Source organism: Lithobates pipiens, unplaced genomic scaffold (assembly GCF_037356315.1).
Source record: "Lithobates pipiens isolate NorthernLeopardFrog02 unplaced genomic scaffold, aLitPip1_a1.2 Scaffold_23, whole genome shotgun sequence".
Taxonomy (NCBI): domain Eukaryota; kingdom Metazoa; phylum Chordata; class Amphibia; order Anura; family Ranidae; genus Lithobates; species Lithobates pipiens.
Window position 1 is genome coordinate 90,709,169 of NW_027507785.1, and position 19,959 is coordinate 90,729,127.

A 19,959-nucleotide genomic window follows, 5' to 3' on the forward strand; every position below is an offset into this window, starting at 1 on the left:
TAATAGTACAGAGAAACTCACGCTGACCTTAAAATATGTACTACCTGAAAATACACTTTATTGTTGTAGTGTTTTTCTTTTGTCCGACTTTTTAAAATATTTTTTGTGCTCCTACTATCTTATGTGTACTCATATTAAAAATATTTTTACATGAATCGGAGGGTGCTATCATTGGACTAGTGCCATTCTGTAAGATGTTAAACTGTTGCCCACGTAAAACACACATGGCGTTAGAAGGGTGAAATTTTATGCCCACACATTGTACATACGTGTCACTAGGCGGCAACAGTGACATCCTATCTGAAGACACAATTATAACTGCTGCAGGTTATGTTCATTGACATTGGAAGGGGAGATTGTAAGCTATATTCATTAGGGGTGCAGAATTTAATCAATGCATCGCGATTCGGATGTCCCCGATGTGGCATTGATGTCGGGTGACGTCATACCGACTTGCTCCGAGCGTGTCTGTCAAATTGACTGACTTGTAAAAATGTAGTTATAATCCATTAAGTGTCCACCACTTAATGTGCTTTTTAAAATATATGCAGCTTCATACCTCATTTCTTAGTCTGTGTATTACTGTATATGCCGCTCATCTGGCCCACCTCTCTCCTCTCACCTGACATCAGCCCGTCTCTTCTGATCGCTACAGTCGGTGGGCGGGACTGAGAACTCCCACTGATGTCAGGAGAGGTGAGCTGGACCAGGCAGTCACTAAGAAATGAGGTATGAAGCTGCATATATTTTAAAAAGCACAGCTTGGCACCTAATGGATATAACTCTGCATTTATTACCACACAGGTATTTTAACAGCAGTATGTAGAGTACAAATTTTTGTACTCTACTTACACTGGCTCCTACACGTGCTCTGTGCTGACATTTCCCCGGCTTCCCCCCCGTTTGCACATTCCACTGTGTTAACTCGTGGTGTGCTGGAAGGTGCAAACAGGGGAGCCCAGAGAAATGTCAGCACAGAGACAGTACTACAGGGAACGTCACAGGGCTGTTTGTCCAGTTGTGTATTGTAATCCCTCCTGACCTCCCAGCAGCCGTGTGCGTGAATTCCTGTACCCTGTAGTTACTACTATGGGCATCTGGCTGTGACAGCTTGCAGCTTCACAGCCGGGTGCGCATGTCTCACTGCGCTGCCCTGCATAGCCAGGCAATCTTCTGGGAACTTGTGATGTGTCCCAGAAGATTGCAGGGAGGAAGGGGCGCCCCAAGCAGAAGTGGGAGCGCGTCGGTAATCGTGATTTATCAAGTTGTTGACCAGGTAATCGAATCGTGAGACCAGTGAAGATGCGCACCCCTAATATTCTTATACTGTATATGAAGATGATATATGCTTTGGATCAATACAGATTGCACTTTTTAGACATGACTGGTTAGTGCTTATCTTCATATTGCCCAGATGTTTGCTTTCCTACTATAAGAATGTGGCTTTTGTAACCTGTTACCTGTCTCTTTTAGTATTACTTCTATGAGTACGGCTTTGATGAGATTCTTAAGAGACCTCGACATGTGTGCCCATATGCAGTCGTGTCATTTGGTTATAAGACTGAACAGCCTGCGCCGAGGCCATCCTTGTCACCTATGTCAGGGTAGGTTTTGCAGTGTGAACTTTGATATCTCATCTTACTGTACTGTACATGCTCATGTAAAAAAAAAAAAACAAAAAAAAAAAATCTGGTTCCCCCATTGCATTCAGTGTTTTTTTTTCTGCTGGACACTGCCACTACAGTGTCTTGTAGGGGTTGGTGTGAGGAACCCCAGCGATCTGCAGGGGACTTGTGAATCCAGCACTTTTAGAAGTGTTGCATTCTGACTTCGGTGATCTTTTTCATAAATACTAAAAGGATTGTTGGTGCAGGGAGCAGAATAGGTGAGCTGAGTACAGTGGAACCTCGGATTACGAGCATAATCCGTTCCAGGAGAATGATTGTAATCCAAAGCACTCGAACCTCAAAGCGCGTTTCCCCATAGAAGTCAATGGAAACTAAGATAATTAGTGCCACATTGACTTCTGTTTCATGCAATACCGCATGTGGCCAGACATGGGGGGGGGGGGTGTGCACCAGAGAGACTCTGAAATACTCGGTTGCACCCGGAAAGGCTCGGGAACAGAGTATTTTTGAGTATTTCCGTGCGGCTCCAAGTGTCACCGGCGCCCCTGCACCTCTGTCCAAATGCTTTACTGCACAGTGCAAAGGCTTGAATCCTGCTCATATTGCAAGACAACACTCGCAAACCTCAGGATTTCAAAAAAATAATAGCTTGTATTGTGAAACGCTTGTTAACCGCAATCTGAGGTTCCAGTGCATTATTACATGGAGACCTTTTTAAAGGTACAGTTTTTCATTTGAGCAAGAGTTGCACTTTTTCGTGTTTTGGCACTGCGTTTCTTTAACTAACAATTGTGTGGTCATGCGACGTTGCACCCAAACAAAATTTATGTCCTTTTTTTTTTCTTTCTAGCTTTCTTTTGGTGGTATTTGATCACCTCTGCGGTTTTTATTTTTTGTGCTATAAACAAAAAAGCGACAATTTTGAAAAAAATGCATTATTTTTTACTTTTTGCTATAATATCCCCCAAAAATCTAAAAAAATAAATTTCCCCCCGCAGTTTAGGCCAATGTGTATTCTTCTAAAAAAAAATTTTGGTAAAAAAAATCACAATAAGCGTAGATTGATTGGTTTGTGCAAAAGTTATAGCGTCTACAATTTAGGGGATAGTTTTATTAACTAAGTAATTTTCTAGCAAACAATACTGATTTTAATTTGTAAAAAACAAATGTCAGAAATAGGCCTGGTCTTGAAGTGGTTAAACGAGACCCTTTTTTTATTTTTTCGTGGGAACGGTATTGGAGTAAAGAGGTTTTAGCCAATGGGTTTAGCTACTAGTGTTTTTGTAACATGTTTTCAGTGTGACATAACTGCAACTGATATTTAATGTGTAACAAGTCAGGATCTGTGACAAGATGACTGTTGAGACTTAAATATTTAACTGAAGTTCTTTTTGATTTAAATAGGTCAGTACCCTTCAGCACAGATCGATACAATGGTAGGTATTTTCTTTTAAATGTATAAAGGGCTAAAGAGATTTGTGTAATTTTACTCAAAGGGGAAAATCCTGTATTCTAAATGATCTGCACATATTTGTTGGTTAAAAATATTGTCCTACATTTTCACTTTAAACTTTGAATCCTTTTGACATTGCATCATACCTTGTGACTGAATTTTAACTCCTGATTTCAGTCTGCATCTAGTACTGTTGTGTTCAATGCTTTCTCAAATGCAGTAGACAAGATTTAAATATTTTTTTTTGTAGTGTTTATTTAATTTTACACCTCAAGTGTCACCTGCCTCTGCTGTTCTGGCCAACTTAAAAGCAGGAATTTGTGTGACTGTAGCTTCAGCAGTCATTACCAGTTTAGTGATATTGACTACAGGTGAAAATGTTTTCCGCCATGAGTGATGCAAGACTATCTTTAGCATTTAGAAATTTGCACTTTGTACCACTGACGTTTTGCAAATTGTAGAAATAACCTTCACAGCTAATGGAAGGTAGCTGTGCAGTTTACAAGCATGTACCTAGGCTTCTGGTACGTCTGCCAAGGGGTCTGGGACACTTCACCAGAGGACAGGTTAATTCTCAGGTGGTGGCAAAGTAGCGTTAGAAATACCAGCAAATGTATTTTAATGCCTTAGCTGGCGATTGTTTGTTAGACTTGTTAACCTAAGGTAATTTTATATTCTCTCCTTTTAGTGTTAACAGACCGAAATGGTTTTATAATGTGGAGAGGACAGCTATTATGCAATGGAAAACTCTTGTGCTTTGCTTCCCTGAAATCAAATGCCATTTTTTTGCCATACAAATTGTAAGTACATTAACCGTTTGATATAGTTTAACGCAGGGGTTGACAAATTTGCTTGGAATCTAGGAGCCAGCTAAAAAAGTTAGGAGCCGGGTCCGTGATGGCGATCCGGACCTGTCCCTGGCCTGACATGGAGACAAGTGAGGGGAAGATAGCCCCAAGCCCCCCACCTGTCTCCAAGTCATTGCCCCCCATAGCTCTTAGAGGGACATTTTTTTTTTTTTTTTTTTCAAATGACAATTTTTTTTTTTAAATTGCATTTTAGTGTAAATATGAGATGTGAGGTCTCTCTGACCCCAGATCTCATATACAAGAGGACCTGTCATGCTTTTTTCTATTACAAGGGATTTTTACATTCCTTGTAATAGGAACAAAAGTGACACACATTTTTTTTTTTTTTTTTTTAAAGAACAGTGAAAAAAATAAAAATAAAAGTTAAAATAAAAAAAAAATATTTTAAACGCGCCCTGTCCCGCCAAGCTTGCGTGCAGAAGCGAACGCATATATGAAAGCGGTGTTCAAACCACACATGTGAGGTATCGCTGCGATCGGTAGAGTGAGAGCAATAATTCTAGCCCCAGACCTCCTCTGTAACTTAAAAAGTGCAACCTGTAGAATTTTTTAAATGTCGCCTATGGAGATTTTAAAGGGTAAAAGTTTGTCGCCATTCGATGAGCGGGCGCAATTTTGAAGCATGACATGTTTGGTATCGATTTACTCGACGCAACATTATCTTTCACAATATTAAAAAAAATTGGGCTAACTTTACTGTCTTATTTTTTTTTTTTTTATTAAATACATTTTCCCCAAAAAAGTGCGCTTGTAAGTCGGCTGTGCAAATACGGTGTGACAAACAGTATTGCAACGACCACCATTTTATTCTCTAGGGTGTTAGAATAAAATATATATATAATTTTTAGGGGTTCTGAGTAAAGGGAAGAAAGATAGGCTGGCAGACAGGGAAAATTAGCATTACATCCATTAGCATTGCTGGTTGTAATTCCAACGGCCACCACAAGAGGGCGCCAGATTACAAAAGGAACCATAGGATCGTAGAAGGCCTCAAAGCCGGGGGCTAAATTACCGGCCGGCGGCGGCGCGGCCCGACGCGATCGCGCCGGGGGGGGCCACGGAGACAGCATACCCCCAGCTGTGCTGCCCCAGGCGCCAGGTCTGGAATTCTAGTCGCAAATGCGACCGGGCGCCCGGGTTTTGTCGAGCCCTGGTTTAACGTGTATATTACCCCAGCATATTACCGATGTCTGTTGTACTTGTGTTAAAAGGTATCCTGTTCTCTTTGCGTTGTTCTGTTGTGTGAAATACTTGGTGATCTTGTCCATCCCCCTGCTTTCCTATTTCAAACTGCACACGCTAGGCATGGAAGCACATCATCCCAGAGTGATCAGTTTTCTGGCTGTGATGGGAGCACAGCCTGCCTTTCTTCCAGTGGTCAGACATGTGCTAACATGCACCGCCATTCACTGCCTTTTTCACTGCCTTTTTCTGACATGCCTCACTGTAGTCTTCTTGCCCAAGTTGTAGAATAAAATTTTCACTTTTAAAGTTGTTATAAAAAACAAAATGTTTTTGGGTGGGTAGGATAGAAAAGTCTCCACTGCCCAGCGTACCCTCCCCCATCCCTAAACACTTGACCCTTTCATCGATACGGCGCTGTCCCGGCTTCAAAACTACTCCTCACTTCCTGGTCTCACAGGAGAGACAGAGCAGTGGGAGGAGGAATCAATAGTGACGTATCTGGGTGTTCTGGTAGAGCATCAACTTAATAGCATGCAATGCGAATCTGCAGTTTCCAAAGTGAGCAAAATCCTTTCTCCTATTAAGGGAGGTATGAACTGCAGAGCGAGACATAATTTTGCCCGTGTGCAAATCATTAGTAAGACCTCATCTGGAATATGCAGTTCTGTTTTGGGCACCAGTTCGCAAAAAGGATTTGGGGGAACTGGAGACAGTACAGAGAAGGGCAGCCAAACTGAGGCATGGAGGAGCTCAGCTATGAGGAAAGATCAGAGGAACTGAATTTATTCTCTCTCAAGGATTTTGCTTGTGTTGGAAACCGTAGATTGGCTTTGCATTCTTTTAAGGTACTGATCTACCAAAACACCCAGATCCTCCTTCACCATTGATTCCTCCTCCCATTGGTCTGTCTCTCCTGCAAGACCAGGATATGAGAGTAGTTCTGTAGCCGGGACAACGCTGTATTGGTGACAGGAGTCAGGCGTTTATTGATTGGGGGGGGGGGGGGGCGCTACGATGGGTAGTGGACAATATTTATTTATTTTTTTGTTAATGCTACCCACCCAAAAACATTTTGACTTTAGAACCGCTTTAAAGGTAAGAATTGTATTAAACAACTTGTATAGAATTGCCCCTTATAAATAATGAAGGGCCACGTCTTAAATATGGGTACAGTTCTGAATACTGCACTATAATCAAACATGAGTTATTTGATGGCAGTCTAAAAGTGGGTGACCAAGTTTATTAGAGTAATAGGCGATTCCACGATTTTGAAAGGTCAATAGGTATTTGGTCTATGGGAAAAAAAATGTAGTCCTATATAGCCATCGTCGGCATGAAGATTTAACAAATGAAATTCTTTCCTGGGGATAGTATAAAGGCAGACATCAACAAATACTATGGAAAGGCAGTTTTGCCATTGGCACGGGAAGGCGTTACTTTGTGTGGTACCAATGGGAAAATAAATTTAAAAAGAAAATCTACGGGACAGTTCTATACATAGATTATTTCAACAGACTTAATTACACACGTGCTGCTGTTTGACACATCTGCATTTCATTAACCGCTTCATCCCTGGACGATTTTACCCCCTTCCTGATCAGAGCACTTTTTGCCATTCGGCACTGTGACACTTTAACTGACAGTTGCATGGTCGTGTGATGTTGCACCCAAACAAAATTTCTCCCCACAAATAGAGCTTTTTTTTGGTGGTATTTGAGCACATCTGCGGTTTTTATTTTTTGAACTATTAACAAAAAGAGCGACAATTTTGAAAAAAAAATGCAATATTTTTTACTTTTTACTATAATAAATATTCCCCAAAACTATATAAAAAACACATTTTTTCCTCAGTTTAGACCGATATGTATTCTTCTACATATTTTTGGAAAAAAAAAACCACAATAAGCCTATATTGATTGGTTTGCGCAAAAGTTAGTGTCTACAAAATAGGGGATAGTTTTTTTTTTTTTTTTTTTTTAATTATTAGTAATGGCGGCAATGTGATTTTATTTTATTTTTTTATTTTTTTTATCATGACTGCGACATTATGGCGGACACCTCAAACACTTTTTACACTATTTTGGGACCATTGTCATTTATACAGCGATCCGTGCTATAAAAATGCACTGATCACTGTGTAAATGACACTGGCAGAGAAGGGGTTAAACACTAAGGCACGATGAAGGGGTTAAGTGTGTCCTAGGGAGTGATTCTAACTGTGGGGGGGTGGGCTTCAACTTGCATGACAGTGATCACTGCTCCCGATCACAGGGAGCAGTGATCTCTGTCATGTCACAAGGCGGGACGGGGAAATGCCTTGTTGACATCTCCCCATTCTGCGGCTCCGTGACACGATCACCAGGAGACCGGCGGACATAGTCTGTGGACATGGTCACGCTGTACATGGCGGGCATGTGCCTGCTAGCCCTGTCAATTAAAGGGGGACGTACAGGTATGCCTATTTGCCCGCCGCTGCTATTGTGCCGACGTATATCGGCGTGCAGCGGTCGGCAAGTGATTAATTTCCTGCAACCTAAGGGGCAAAAATCATGTGCTCAGTCTGTTGTAATAAAAACTACAGGGAGGAGTGGTGAAGCCGTTAAACCCCTTTCACACTTGCGTCTTTAAAAAAAATAAAAAGTTTCTTGCAGCAAAACCAAGGGAACTTAGACTTCTGTTGATACAATATTAGGAAAAGAATACAAGACTGACGGATATAACTATAACAAGAAAAATGCTACCTACTTCCTAGCAAAGCTATGGTCTGCATACAATAAAAATACACAAAACGGTTACTTGGCTCTGCTTATAGAAACTTCACGATCTCCTTCGCAATGAGGACCCTTTTATTGCAGGAGCACATCATGGATATGTCATTACAAAGTCCTTTTCTCACATCTGTTCTTTGCTTTTATTTGGAAAAATTTAAGATGACAATCCCACCTGGCATATCCTTTTCTGCCCCATTACACTGATGTCAAAAATAGCAAAAGCTCAAGCTAGATATTTATAGTTGACACGAACACCTGTATAAACAATGGTAGCACAGAGGGTATCTTGTGTAAGCACTCCTGGACATCTGTTGGACAAATGTCCATTTTCAGAAAGCCTGAACAGAGCAAATGTCTGAATGTGAGGCTGGGATAGTCACAAAACTTTATACACTATAAATCTACATATCAGACACACATCTTCACGTATGTTATATACATAAAAACACAGCTGCAATTCATAGTGTGACCTCAGTCATGCGGTTTTTGCCACCATTTTGATGCAACTTTAAGCAATTCCTGTGTAATCTTGAGGCCTATGGACCTCAAATTGCATCAGTCAGACCTAAGTAGTACAGAGACTTTGCAGTTACTGCGACTTGATGTCGCACAGATATGAATAGTACTCATTGAAAATCATGGGGTATGACTTGTCATGCGACTTTGCACTCCCAAGTCACAGGAAAAGTCACACAAGTGTAAAAGGAGCTTCACTTCAATACAGGGCACTTATACACCTTCCCGCCCCCAGACGAATTTTGCGCTTTCAGCACTGTCACACTTTGAATGACAATTGCACGGTCATGCTACACTGTACCCAAACTACACTTTTATCATTTTGTTCCCACAAATAGAGCTTTCTTTTGGTGGTATTTGATCACCTTTGGGATTTTTCTTTTCTGCTAAACAAATAAAAAAAATAGACCAAAAATGTAAAAAAAAATTTTTTTTTGTTTTCAGTTACAAATCTTTGTAAATAAGTTTTCTCCTTCACTGATGCACACTGACGGGGCTTCAGTGACGGGCACTGATAAGGCGGCACTTATGGGCACCAATGAAGTGGCACAGATGGGCACTGATAGGCAGCACGGATGGGCACTGATGGGCGGCATTGTAGTGTACAGTATTGTAGGAATGGATGCAAATCGGTGCCAAACAATAATGCATGGCAATCAGTGATGCCCATTGTGAGCACTGACTGGCATCCCTGGTGGTCTAGGGGGTCATACCTGGTGGTGGGCATCCCTGGTGGTCTGGTGGCGTCCCTGGTGGTCCAGTGTGGGCATCCTCGGAGGAGGGGGGGGCTGCGCTGATAATCGATCAGCACAGACCCCCCCCCCCCCCCCGTCAGAAGAGTAGCTCTAGATTGGCTCTCGTCTACTCGCGTCTGACAGATGGGAGTGAGGAAAAGCCGATCACCGGCTCTTCCTATTTACACTGTGATCAGCCGTGATTGGACACGGCTCATCATATGGTAAAGAGTCTCCGTCTGAGACTCTTTACCGAGATCGTAGTTCCTGTGTGTCAGACTGACACACCGCAACCACAATCGCCGTGATGCGAGCCCCCGGGGGCGTGCAGCAGCTTAATGTCCTGATCACGTCATATGACCTCCGGGTATTAAAACCACTTTGCCACCGTCATTTTGCTATATGGCGGGTGGCAAGTGGTTAAACATGAGCTGGAAATATTTTGGTTCAGAGATAAAACAACCAGTGAGTTTCAGAGATTTTGTCAGCGATTTTAAAAGCGGAGTAAACTAGTAAGATAGAATTTGAATGTAATTATAATTGGAAATTTGACTAGAACACTTGTAGTCAAAATAAGTTTCCACTGATTGTTACCCTAGAGTTCTTTTCTAATCGCACAATTTACAAGTCTTGATAGACAGGAAGTGCCCAAACTTTTAAAACATGTTGGCTGTTTCGTTGTTACCCCAAAGCGAGGTAATTAAAAAATTCTTGGCTGGAATCATTAGTGGGGAGCTCAAATTATATTTTCTCTATAACCTCTATATATAGGGTGCCCTTCTGGGTCCCCTGCTCTAATATAGCTGTCTAACGAGAGCCAGCGAGTTCCACAAATCTGAATTGATTTTGGCTTTATTGGACCCAAAGAATAGTAGAACAAGCACCACATACCTCCTAGAATTGGGCATTCTCTTTGTGTCTTCATTTTTCCAGTTCATAGCTGGCTACAGATTGCAATGGTGAGGAATTTGTTTTAGCATTAAATTACGAAATGGCTTATGTAACAATTTATATATTTTAATTTTTAACAAGCCTGGAGTTGCCATATTGTACTTTTGAGGGGGTTTAAGGTAATAGACCTTTTTCATTTTGTGCAGCTTATTGCATTGTGTAATTATATGTAAACCCTGATGTGATGTCTTATACACAGACCAGAGAAGCTTGATATGGAGATTATAATGCGGCTAGAGCAGATTAAAAAGCGGATACCATCAATACTGTTCTTCAAAGAAACCCATAAGCAGCACAAGGAAGGTATGTTTAAAGTACAATACAGTATTGCAAAGCTTCTGTGCACATGTCTGCCAATTGTCTGTGAATGTGTAAATGGGTTATCAAGACTTTTGTTCCTTCAGTTAGTAAAGCTAATGTGTAATTATTTTTTTTTGCGTTTTTATGGCTCGAGTGGTTGTGTGTGCTGGGCAGGTAATGTCAGTCACGTTGAGGGTACGTTCACACTACTGATGGCAGACACCAGCCTTATGCTGAAACTGATAACTTTAGTGCAAAGCTGGTATCTGCTGTGTAGCAACGGTGAGGAGCATTGCCCTGCATTTGACGTACAAATGTGAACATGGCACACAACAGTTGTGTGCCCTGGTGGTGACCTGGTTTGATTTGATGCCGAAAAATGCAGGTCACGTGTACAAGCCCTTAGAGATCAAGGACAACACCTTTTAACAGTTTACTGTGCAGGGTCTTTCTATACTAGCCTGTCTTTGTATTAGCCTCAATTGGAGAAGTGTGTATTTACCACAATAACACATCTATTTTATATAGATAGAGATCGATGGATAAATAGATGTATCTACTGAACATGTATCTAAAAACAAAAATATATCCCCTTGTAGCTTACCAGTTCTTAAATGGGGTGGCTGTAATGGGCTTTTTTTCTTTTTTTATTCTTTTTTAAACCGGCAGATAACACTTTCCTATACCTTGTGTATACACAGATTTCTCCATTGTATCTATGGAGGCAGTCATGGTGGTTACACAGGCTGGACTTCAAACATGTCTGGCTTTTTGTTCACCTCCATTTCATGGTGAATTGATGACACTAGTAGTTTACACATGAAAAAAAGGATATTTGTGCTTTTATTTCAGCTCACAGGAAGGGACAAGGGAGGCTGTATTTCTAGCAAGATCAATGGGTATTTTCTCTACTTGCTGAAAATAGAAAACTAATGCAACTACTACATCTAACTGGTAACCTGCATACATTTTTGTTTTAGGGTTTTAGAATTGCTCTACTTTTGCTGGGAGAAAAAATCATTCCCCTCTGGCTGATTACTGTACATTGAATTATTTAACAAAAGAAAACAAACTATGTTGCAGTTTCTCACCTTTTCTTATTCTGAATAAATGTTTTTTTTTGTCCATATGCCAAATTAATGATAATTATGAAAATCACTACCCTGCACAATGAGCTGCTGCACTAGTAAGACCTTAATGAGAAAATTGTGAGGTCTGCATCCCTGATTGACACGATTTCTCTTTGGGAGTATCTCGTCAAAAATGACATTTTAGTTGCAGGGCATAACAAATCTGATTTGTGTGTTAGTGCAGACTTCTGTGAAAATCAGTAAACCAGTCACACAAGCAGGATTTTACCGTGATTTCAGGGAATGCCTGTGTAAACTTGAGGTCCATGAAAGTCGGATCAAAGTAGTACAGGGACTACCTTGAAGTCGCACATGTATGAATGGTGATCGTTGGAAATTATGGGGAACAACTTGCAGGACAAGTCGCACAAAGGTGAAAAGCGCCTTAATAACATTAAAGCGGAGCTCCACCCTAAAAAAATTGTTTGCATTAAGACTTTTTAACCTAGAAAAAAACATTTGGAGGAAATATTTTTTTTTTTTTTTTTTATAATTTCCAGAAAGGCCCTGTTGCTATGTAGTCTTTGTAATCTGCCACTTCCTGGTCCACAGATCTCCTTGTGAGTTCCTCCCTTGCCTATGCTCCTGGGAAATGACACATCATTTCCCAGGAGTCTACGCTGTGGTCACTGGTACCCAGCATGCACCTCTCAAAAGCTATTGCAGGAAGCGATCTCGATTGGGCTTCACATGCCCACATTCATGATGGAAACGGCCACAAACGGAGGAATAAATTAAAGTAAGAAAAGTATATTATTGAACAATCGATCATGATAATTATATACTTTTTTTTTTAAATTTTATTAGCAATAATGCTAGGATCCCCAAAAAATTTTTTGCCGGAGCTCCGCTTTAAATTACAGTATGACTTGTGTTGTATTTGTTTTATGCTATTTTTTCCTCTAAAAACTGGAGTTGCCCTATAAAAGGTTTTTGTTTTGTTTGCTAAAACAAAGGTTACCCGAGACATTACATTTATTTCAAGGGTTTATGCATAGCAAAAATGTTGGGTAAGATGACTTGGTCTGTCAACATATCTGTCTGATTTTTCAAACTAATACCTTATATTTTTGGATTATGTTTTTGGTACTTGTTATACAGTGATGAAGGGTGGTATATATAGTCGTCTCTGTGAGGTGTGTGACAAGACGAGAACTGGGAATGATTTCCAAAGATTGTTACAAAAGCTGGAGAAAGAAAATTTGGTAAGATTTGTCTCTCTTGTTGGATTCCCCTGCAGTTCTACTCTTATTATTGCTGTGTAACACGTATTGGCAGAATTACATTATAGCTGTTAACCTTTTATGATGGTTGCTTTATAATGTGAAAAATGAATTTGTAGGGAACATCTAGAAAGGTTGTGTGCCTTAAAAAATCGGCCTTTTTGGCTGAAATTTCCGCTGAGTTCCAGCGCTTTGCAGTCTTGTTAGGTTATGCTATAGACGTCTATTTAAGCCTTCTTTAGCATTAGGGATTAGCTAAAGTAAAACAAAAAGGCAGTAGAGAAAAAGTAGCATTAAAGTGGTTATAAAGTCTAAACATCTTTACCTTAATACATTCCTTGCATTAAGGTAAAAAATGTTTAGGCATGAATATCGCCCCCTTATACTTTTGAGCCCTCATTTGATCTAGCACTGTTCACAAGAACAGCTATTCTCTCTCCTCACTTCTTGGCGCGGGGAGTGGGGTCGAGTCAGGCAGCAGGGCTCAGGAGCAAGCATGCAGGTAGGCCCCATGGGAAGAGTTTTCCTATGGGGTGCCAGCAAGATGAGCCAGGTGCGCCAGCAGGAGACTGGAAGATGACGTTCAGGGCCACTCTGTGCAATTCCATTGCACAGAGCAGGGAAGTATAAATTGTTTTATTTTAAAAAGAAAAAAATACAAGCTTTACAATCACTTTAAGTACCTGTTCTGGGTAAGGTAAGGGCTTTTTATATTCCTTTATGTGAATTGTGCCTTCTGTCACTTCCATTTAAATGGCTAAAATAACTGTAACACTAGTCCATTTTAACAAGTGTGCATTAGACATAATTTTTAAGCACATTAGAGGCTGTTGAGCAACAGACGCATCCTTGAACAAGCAGTCCCATCTTAGAGAACAAGTTACTGTGCCAACCTTGTTTAAGGACAAAGAGGGAATTAGCAAAGGTTCCTGTGCCATTAGAATGGTGTAAATGGTGCAGAATGGTGTAAAAAATGTTTGTGGCATGTGCAGCTTTTACTAAGCAGATGGACCCATTTCAGGTTTATCTGCACTACCCATGACAGTTTCTATTTAAAAGTGATATAGAAACTGGTGCAGTGTCTGCCCCTAATTCACTTAGAGGTGTTCTAGTGGGAATTTTTTTTTTAAGTCAGCATCTACAAACACTGTAGCTGCTCACTTGATAAGGACACTTACCTGTCCAGGGCGCCCGCAATGTCGGGCCCCCCTGAGGCCGATGCATCCCTCGTATCCTGTCCCGGCACCGCCATCCTCACTAAGGGAAACAGGTAGTGGAGCCTTGCAGCTGGCTTCACTGCCAGTCTCCTACTGTGCATGCGCGAGTCGTGCAGCGCTTTGTGAATGGGACGCGCATGTGTTTTGGGTGACACAAAGTTCCCAGAAGACAACGCGTGGAGTAGAAGACTGAAGATCACCGCAGAGTAGGAAGAGGCAGATGTGACACTTCTCAATATAGAAAACTCCCTGCCAGGCTGCACCTGGCATACAGCTCACATCCCTCTCTGAGCAGAGAGGTGGTGGGGAATGTTTGGAGCATTCAGCCCAAACTGATGTGCTCTCTGTGTCCTCTGTCAGACATGGCATAGATCAGGGAGCAGATATTAGAGGCTTGTGCCCCTTTGTTTGGGATCATCATGTGCTCAGTTTTCTGAGCTTAGGTATAAAGCAGGGGTGCCCAACTAGTGGCCCGCGGAGCTCCTGCTTTAAGATGGCAGGTTGGCAAGCCCATATCGCGGGTTGCCGACCAGCCATCCCAGAGCAGCAGTTTTGTGAATGAAGCCACTTATAGTGGAAGCAAGTGGCTGCGGAGCAGAGCCACATAAGCCAATGCTTCCTGTATAGTGCCTGCCAAACCAAATGCACTCCACCTGGGACAGCAACAGATAGACACCAGAATGGAAGATGGTTATTAAAGGTAAGTTTACTACTAAATTCAAAGTAGATCTGGATATATCTGTTTTGCAGTGGTTACTGGGCTGCTTTCACACTGCATTGAGCCATAGACGTCTGTTATTACCTGCGGGTTTGTTGCGCCTTCAGAAAGTGCGCCACACCTGCAGGTTATAATAGAAGTTTATGGCAAAATGCAGCTAACCCACAGAAAATCCACAGGTTCACTGCGCTGCACCCATGCTTTGGGCAAATAGCAGCGCATCAGTGTGAAAGCAGCCTTAGGCCCCTTTCACGTGATTGGTCAGACCCAATTGGACTTACTATTCACCTCTATGGAGCAGAAGATGTAAACGGACTTGTCTGTTTACACCCGCCTACCTAAAAAAAAATAGAAAGGGATCTGCCCCTTCCGTCTGGATGAATCGGATTGGATCAGAGGGCCCAGTAGAGTGGCCTGTGTCTGTGGACACGGACCTGCCATCCTACCGCTCCGATCATTGTGGCCCGCGACCAGTTACCAATTCACTTAAGTGGCCCTCGCTCTTCAATAGGTTGGGCACCCCTGGTATAAAGTCTGACACTCTTAATGCCCCTGATAGTCTACCAACATCACATTTTATATTGTAATATGGTCTATTGACATATTTACTTTGTGGGACTTGTGTTAACTTGGCAAGCGACAATGGTTTTTGTTGTAACACCAGCTTTTTAGAAATCTCATTGCATTAGAATGATTGATTATTGGAATCTGTTTCCTGCTTTGTTGGTGTGACATACAGCCATCGCTCCCCCATCCAAGCCCCCCCCCCCCCCCCTCCACCCTGCTCTGTGCAATAATGGCTTGATTTTGTCCTAATGGTAGGCGTGTAATACAGCAGGTGTTCAGCTAGAGAAGATCAGTGAAAACTACAATACTTGTACTTTTGATTATTGCTTAGTTGGAAACTGCTGGCATATAAAATTCAGATTTAAACTTGATTTGAAGATTTTGTAATGTAGATTGGTTCTGCTTTACAGGCTTTGGTTAAACCACTGCCAGACAGAGGATTCCTATTCTTCTTTTTTCCAACACCCATGGGATCTGTGTATGGTAAGTATACTATGTTGGCTTAAAAAATATTTTGAAAAAAACAAAACAGTTTACTAAAAAAAAATGCCATTTCAGGTTCTCAGAGTAAAAAACCTTACCCCCTGCACGCGCTCTTCATCTATCAGCAGTCCAGAGAGACTTTACAATCTGGTAAGTGTGTGAAATTGTTTATTTCTATTTCAGTAAATGTTTTAGTTTACCATACAAAAGTAAAGGGGTGTTCCAGCTGGAATTTTTTTTTTTTTTTAAAGTCAGCAGTTAAAAAAAAAAAAAGCTGCTGACTTTTAACAAGGACACTTACCTTTCCAGGGTGCCCACAATGTCGGCCGCCCAAGGCCAACTCATCCCTCGGCTCTTGGGTCCCAGCGCCGCCATCCTCACTAAGGGAAACGGGCAGTGGAGCCTTGCAGCTTCACTGCCAGTTTCCTACTGCGCATGCTCAAGTCGCGTGGCGCTTTGTGAATGGGACGCGCTGTGTTAGGAAACACACAGTTCCCAGAACACAGCGTGCCCCATTACCCAGAAGACAATGTGAGGAGGAGAGAAGACTGAAGATCACCGCGGAGTAGGAAGACTGCCTAGCAGCAGGGGTTTCTGGTAAGGTAAAAAAAAAATTCCAAATGTTTTTTTTTCAATTTTTTTAAAGAATATTAATGCTGTTTTTGTTTTGTTTTTGTTTAGGGTGGCCCTCCACTTTAAGTTTCCATTACAAAGTAGCATAGAAAAATCATTAAAGTGGATGTAAACCCTCACATATACCCAGTAAAGTAAACGGCCTCAGATAGTACACAGAGATGAAACAAATCTCCCTACATAAGTTTTACATGTATATCCGCTGTCTTCATCTTTATATATTTTTTAGAATGTGCACATGCTGCTAGAGATTTTCTCTTCCTGTTCAGCACTGTGAGAGCTGTCTTGGCTGTATGCCAATAATCCAGATTGGAGGAAGGGCACACCCCCCACTCTACATAGGCAAAGGATGGAAGGAATGTGCAGAGCTGTGCTGTGACAAGACAGCTCTCTGCTAATCTATTTATAGCAACCTCCCATGGCATAAAATTCAGCCTTGTCAGAAGTTATGCTGATAGAGCAACAAAACAGCAGAAAGACCTGGGAGTTGGTGCTTTGGAGAGAGAGAGAGATAAGAAAACTCTACAGATATGTACTTGGGTCAAATTTCATGAATTGGGTTTACATCCACTTTAATGTATTCACACATTGTGTGATGACAGACCTTTCACAGCATTATAAAATGCTTGTCACTGCAAGGAGATTGTTTCCGGTGTGTCATTCAAACTGCAATTCAGCCTGCAGCTGCACCAAAATGTAAATTTTATGGCAGCACGCAGTACAAAATAGTATGGTGCTATGACATGAATGAAGTGTATGATTTGTACACTTTAAAGATTGTCCAAAAAGAGTTGTGTGATGCATTGAATTGCAAACCACACTGCCACCTAGCACAGTCAGGAGGAGACAGCTGTTGGAAAGGTAAAGTGCTTCGGCAGCTATCCGCTCTAGTGTGAAATGGCCCTTAGAGTATAATATGGTTATGTTGCGGAGTGATTTGGTTGGTATGGCATTTCATATTTTGACTAAATTAGTATGAACTATGGCTATTGAAGAACACCAGGTAGTTTTCATGCAGGGTGCAAATGATCAAAAATTTGCAACTATCACCTTTTTATTCTACAGGGCCTCTGCTTTCAGAAAATATATAATGTTCTTGGGGTTTAATTAGATTTTTTACATACAATTGCAGAAGATCTGGATACATTGCCTCTCAGAATATTTTGATTACTTCCCACTGACAACCTAGGTGACCGACAGACTAGCATACTACTTTCCGCCATTACCATGCCTTAACTTCTACCCCACCTTCCTATTCTAGTATTTTTCTACTTTAGCTTCAAGCTAATTTAAGCTGCAGTACAATAAAATCCTTAGATGGTTCACCTATTGCGCACTGTACACCAGACAGGACCCAAATATTACACAGACCAAAACTGGAGACCAGGCAAAGCGCCCCGCTGCTTCTTTGCTCTTATGGCTGGAATGAGTATGTGGTGGGAGCAGTGCTGATGCTGCTCCATCCTCCTTGTTCCTCCTGGTCATTGCCCAGGTTACTGGACCATGCTTTAGGGTACTCCTGGGAGGTGAGCCACTGTTGGAGGGATGTCAATGGAGTAGGAAAGGTATCAGGGAGGAATGTCCAAGCAGATATGTGCAGATCTTCTGGAGCAGAGGAAGCTGTATCCACTCGCATGAAGAACCTAGCTACGCCCCAATTTTTTGTTTTTACATATTTGTGCAACTGTTAAATGCAAATTTTCAAGGAAAACTATAAAGAATTTTAGTGCAAAACCACACCATATAATGCCCATTTTTGGTTAAAAGATAAGGTTGCAGCAAGTAAATGGATACCAATTTCATGTCTTAAATTTTATATATATATATATATATATATATATATATATATATATATATATATATAAATTTCCTTTTTTTTTTTGTTTTTTCCTTTAGTTTTAGATTTTAACTTGATTGGATATCACAAGTGGGTTAATAAACCCCTGTGTAATAGCATTGGGCAGGTGACAGGTACGCTTTATAGAGAGAGACATTGGGGCTCTCCCTTGTCCTTCACCCAAAAGCAGATTGGCTTGGTTAGAAGTGTCCCCTGGCTGTGCTGGGCAGGAAAGGGTGCATCTGAAATCAGAAGTGTCATAACTTCCAGTTTCACCATTTGCAAGTGAGATTGAGGCATGGATTTGCCTCGGTCTCGCTGCAATCGTTCTCCCTCAGCCAATGGATTTGTTCCTGGGCTCCGGTGAGTGCAGGAGAGCCGAGTAGCACAGGAGGAGGGGGCTGACGGTGGGAGGCTCCTCAACTCTGTGAAAGTGGTCGGCAGCTATGAAGCTGCCCGCATCACTTTCACTTTGAAGCCGGTTGCCGCCTTTACAAAACCCACACTGGCTCATGACTGCATATAGTACCTGTGGATCAGTGTGAAAGAAGCCTAATAGTTGAGCCTTTTATAGGTGCTAATATGCCCATTGCAAAATCTATTCTGCCCAATGTATGCGTTTAATACACTGACCAACCCTTCCTCCTGCAGCTGCTGCTGGCAGCACTCTCCAGACTGATTATAAACAAAGTGCACATGATATCAGCCTGTCTGGAACAGGATCTGGTGCTACAGAGGACGTATCTGCTTCTGATCCCTTTGTGGCGACCTAGTCTTTGTGGCCACCTGCTGGCTCCAGGACACTGCAATCTGTTGCTCTGGGATGGCTGGTTAGCAAGCCCAGATCGCAATCAACAGGTTGCCGACCCCAGGCATGCACTTCCCTGGCTGTAGGTCACAGGCCACGGGTTGCGCATCCCTGCCCTAAGGGGAATCGGCTACTTGTGTCACAGCTTCTGAGTGACTCAGACCTTTTATACAAGTTTATGTTCCTAAGAATAGTGGCCAACCTTTTTCCTGTAAAGAGGCACTTTTGGTTTGTTTTATCTTAACCCTCAGTTGTGCAGCTTTAAAAATGGGACTTTAAGGTCAGTGCAAAAATCCTTTCTTTGAGCCCATTGAGGGACACTGGTTCCACCTTTCTGCGTTAAATTACTAATACCAGGAGTGTGGCGGACAAGATGGGAGAACTAGAGCTACTGTTGTACAAGGAGGATTTCGATTTTGTAGGAATTTCAGAGACTTGGTTCCACAGCTCTTATGATTGGCAGGCAAACATTAAAGGGTATTTCCTATATCGCAGGGCTAGAGAACCTAAAAAAGGGGGAGGTGGTATGCTGTATATCAAAAATTATGTACAAGTGAATGTGAGAGGCGACATCATTAATGGAGCAAGGGAGTAGGTGGAATCCTTATAGGTAGAGCTACAAAGGGAGGAAACTAAGGCGAAAGTAATACTGGGAGTATATTATAGGCCCCCTAACCAGAGGGAGGAGGCAGAACTCCTATCACAATTTTGATTAGCGACAAGGATGAAAAGTGTCATAATAGGGGATTTTAATTATCCAGACACAGACTGGGTGGAAGGAACCCCCCCAATTCATCTAAGGCTCACCAGTTCCTAAATGTCCTGCAGGACAATTTCATGGGTCAGATGGTAAATGCACCAACTAGGAACAAAGTGTTACTAGATAACCAACAATACAGAGCTGATCATGAATATGAAAATAAGGGGCAGTTTAGG

The 19,959-nt window shown here is 41.7% G+C and overlaps 1 protein-coding gene across 8 annotated transcripts in view; it reads left to right on the forward strand.

Annotated features, from left to right (window-relative positions):
- Nucleotides 1-19,959, forward strand: part of TASOR (transcription activation suppressor) — a 129,614-nt gene that overhangs the window by 31,597 nt on the left and 78,058 nt on the right. For all 8 annotated transcript variants that reach the window (XR_013262311.1, XM_077452041.1, XM_077452042.1 and 5 more), the window contains exons 7-13: nt 1,474-1,604; nt 3,033-3,064; nt 3,770-3,881; nt 10,307-10,410; nt 12,639-12,742; nt 15,673-15,745; nt 15,821-15,895. Coding sequence is in view for 7 of the 8 variants with exons in the window: in XM_077452041.1 (XP_077308167.1) it covers nt 1,474-1,604; nt 3,033-3,064; nt 3,770-3,881; nt 10,307-10,410; nt 12,639-12,742; nt 15,673-15,745; nt 15,821-15,895 (631 nt within the window). In the remaining variant the exon portion in view is untranslated. The remainder of the gene's footprint in view (nt 1-1,473; nt 1,605-3,032; nt 3,065-3,769; nt 3,882-10,306; nt 10,411-12,638; nt 12,743-15,672; nt 15,746-15,820; nt 15,896-19,959) is intronic.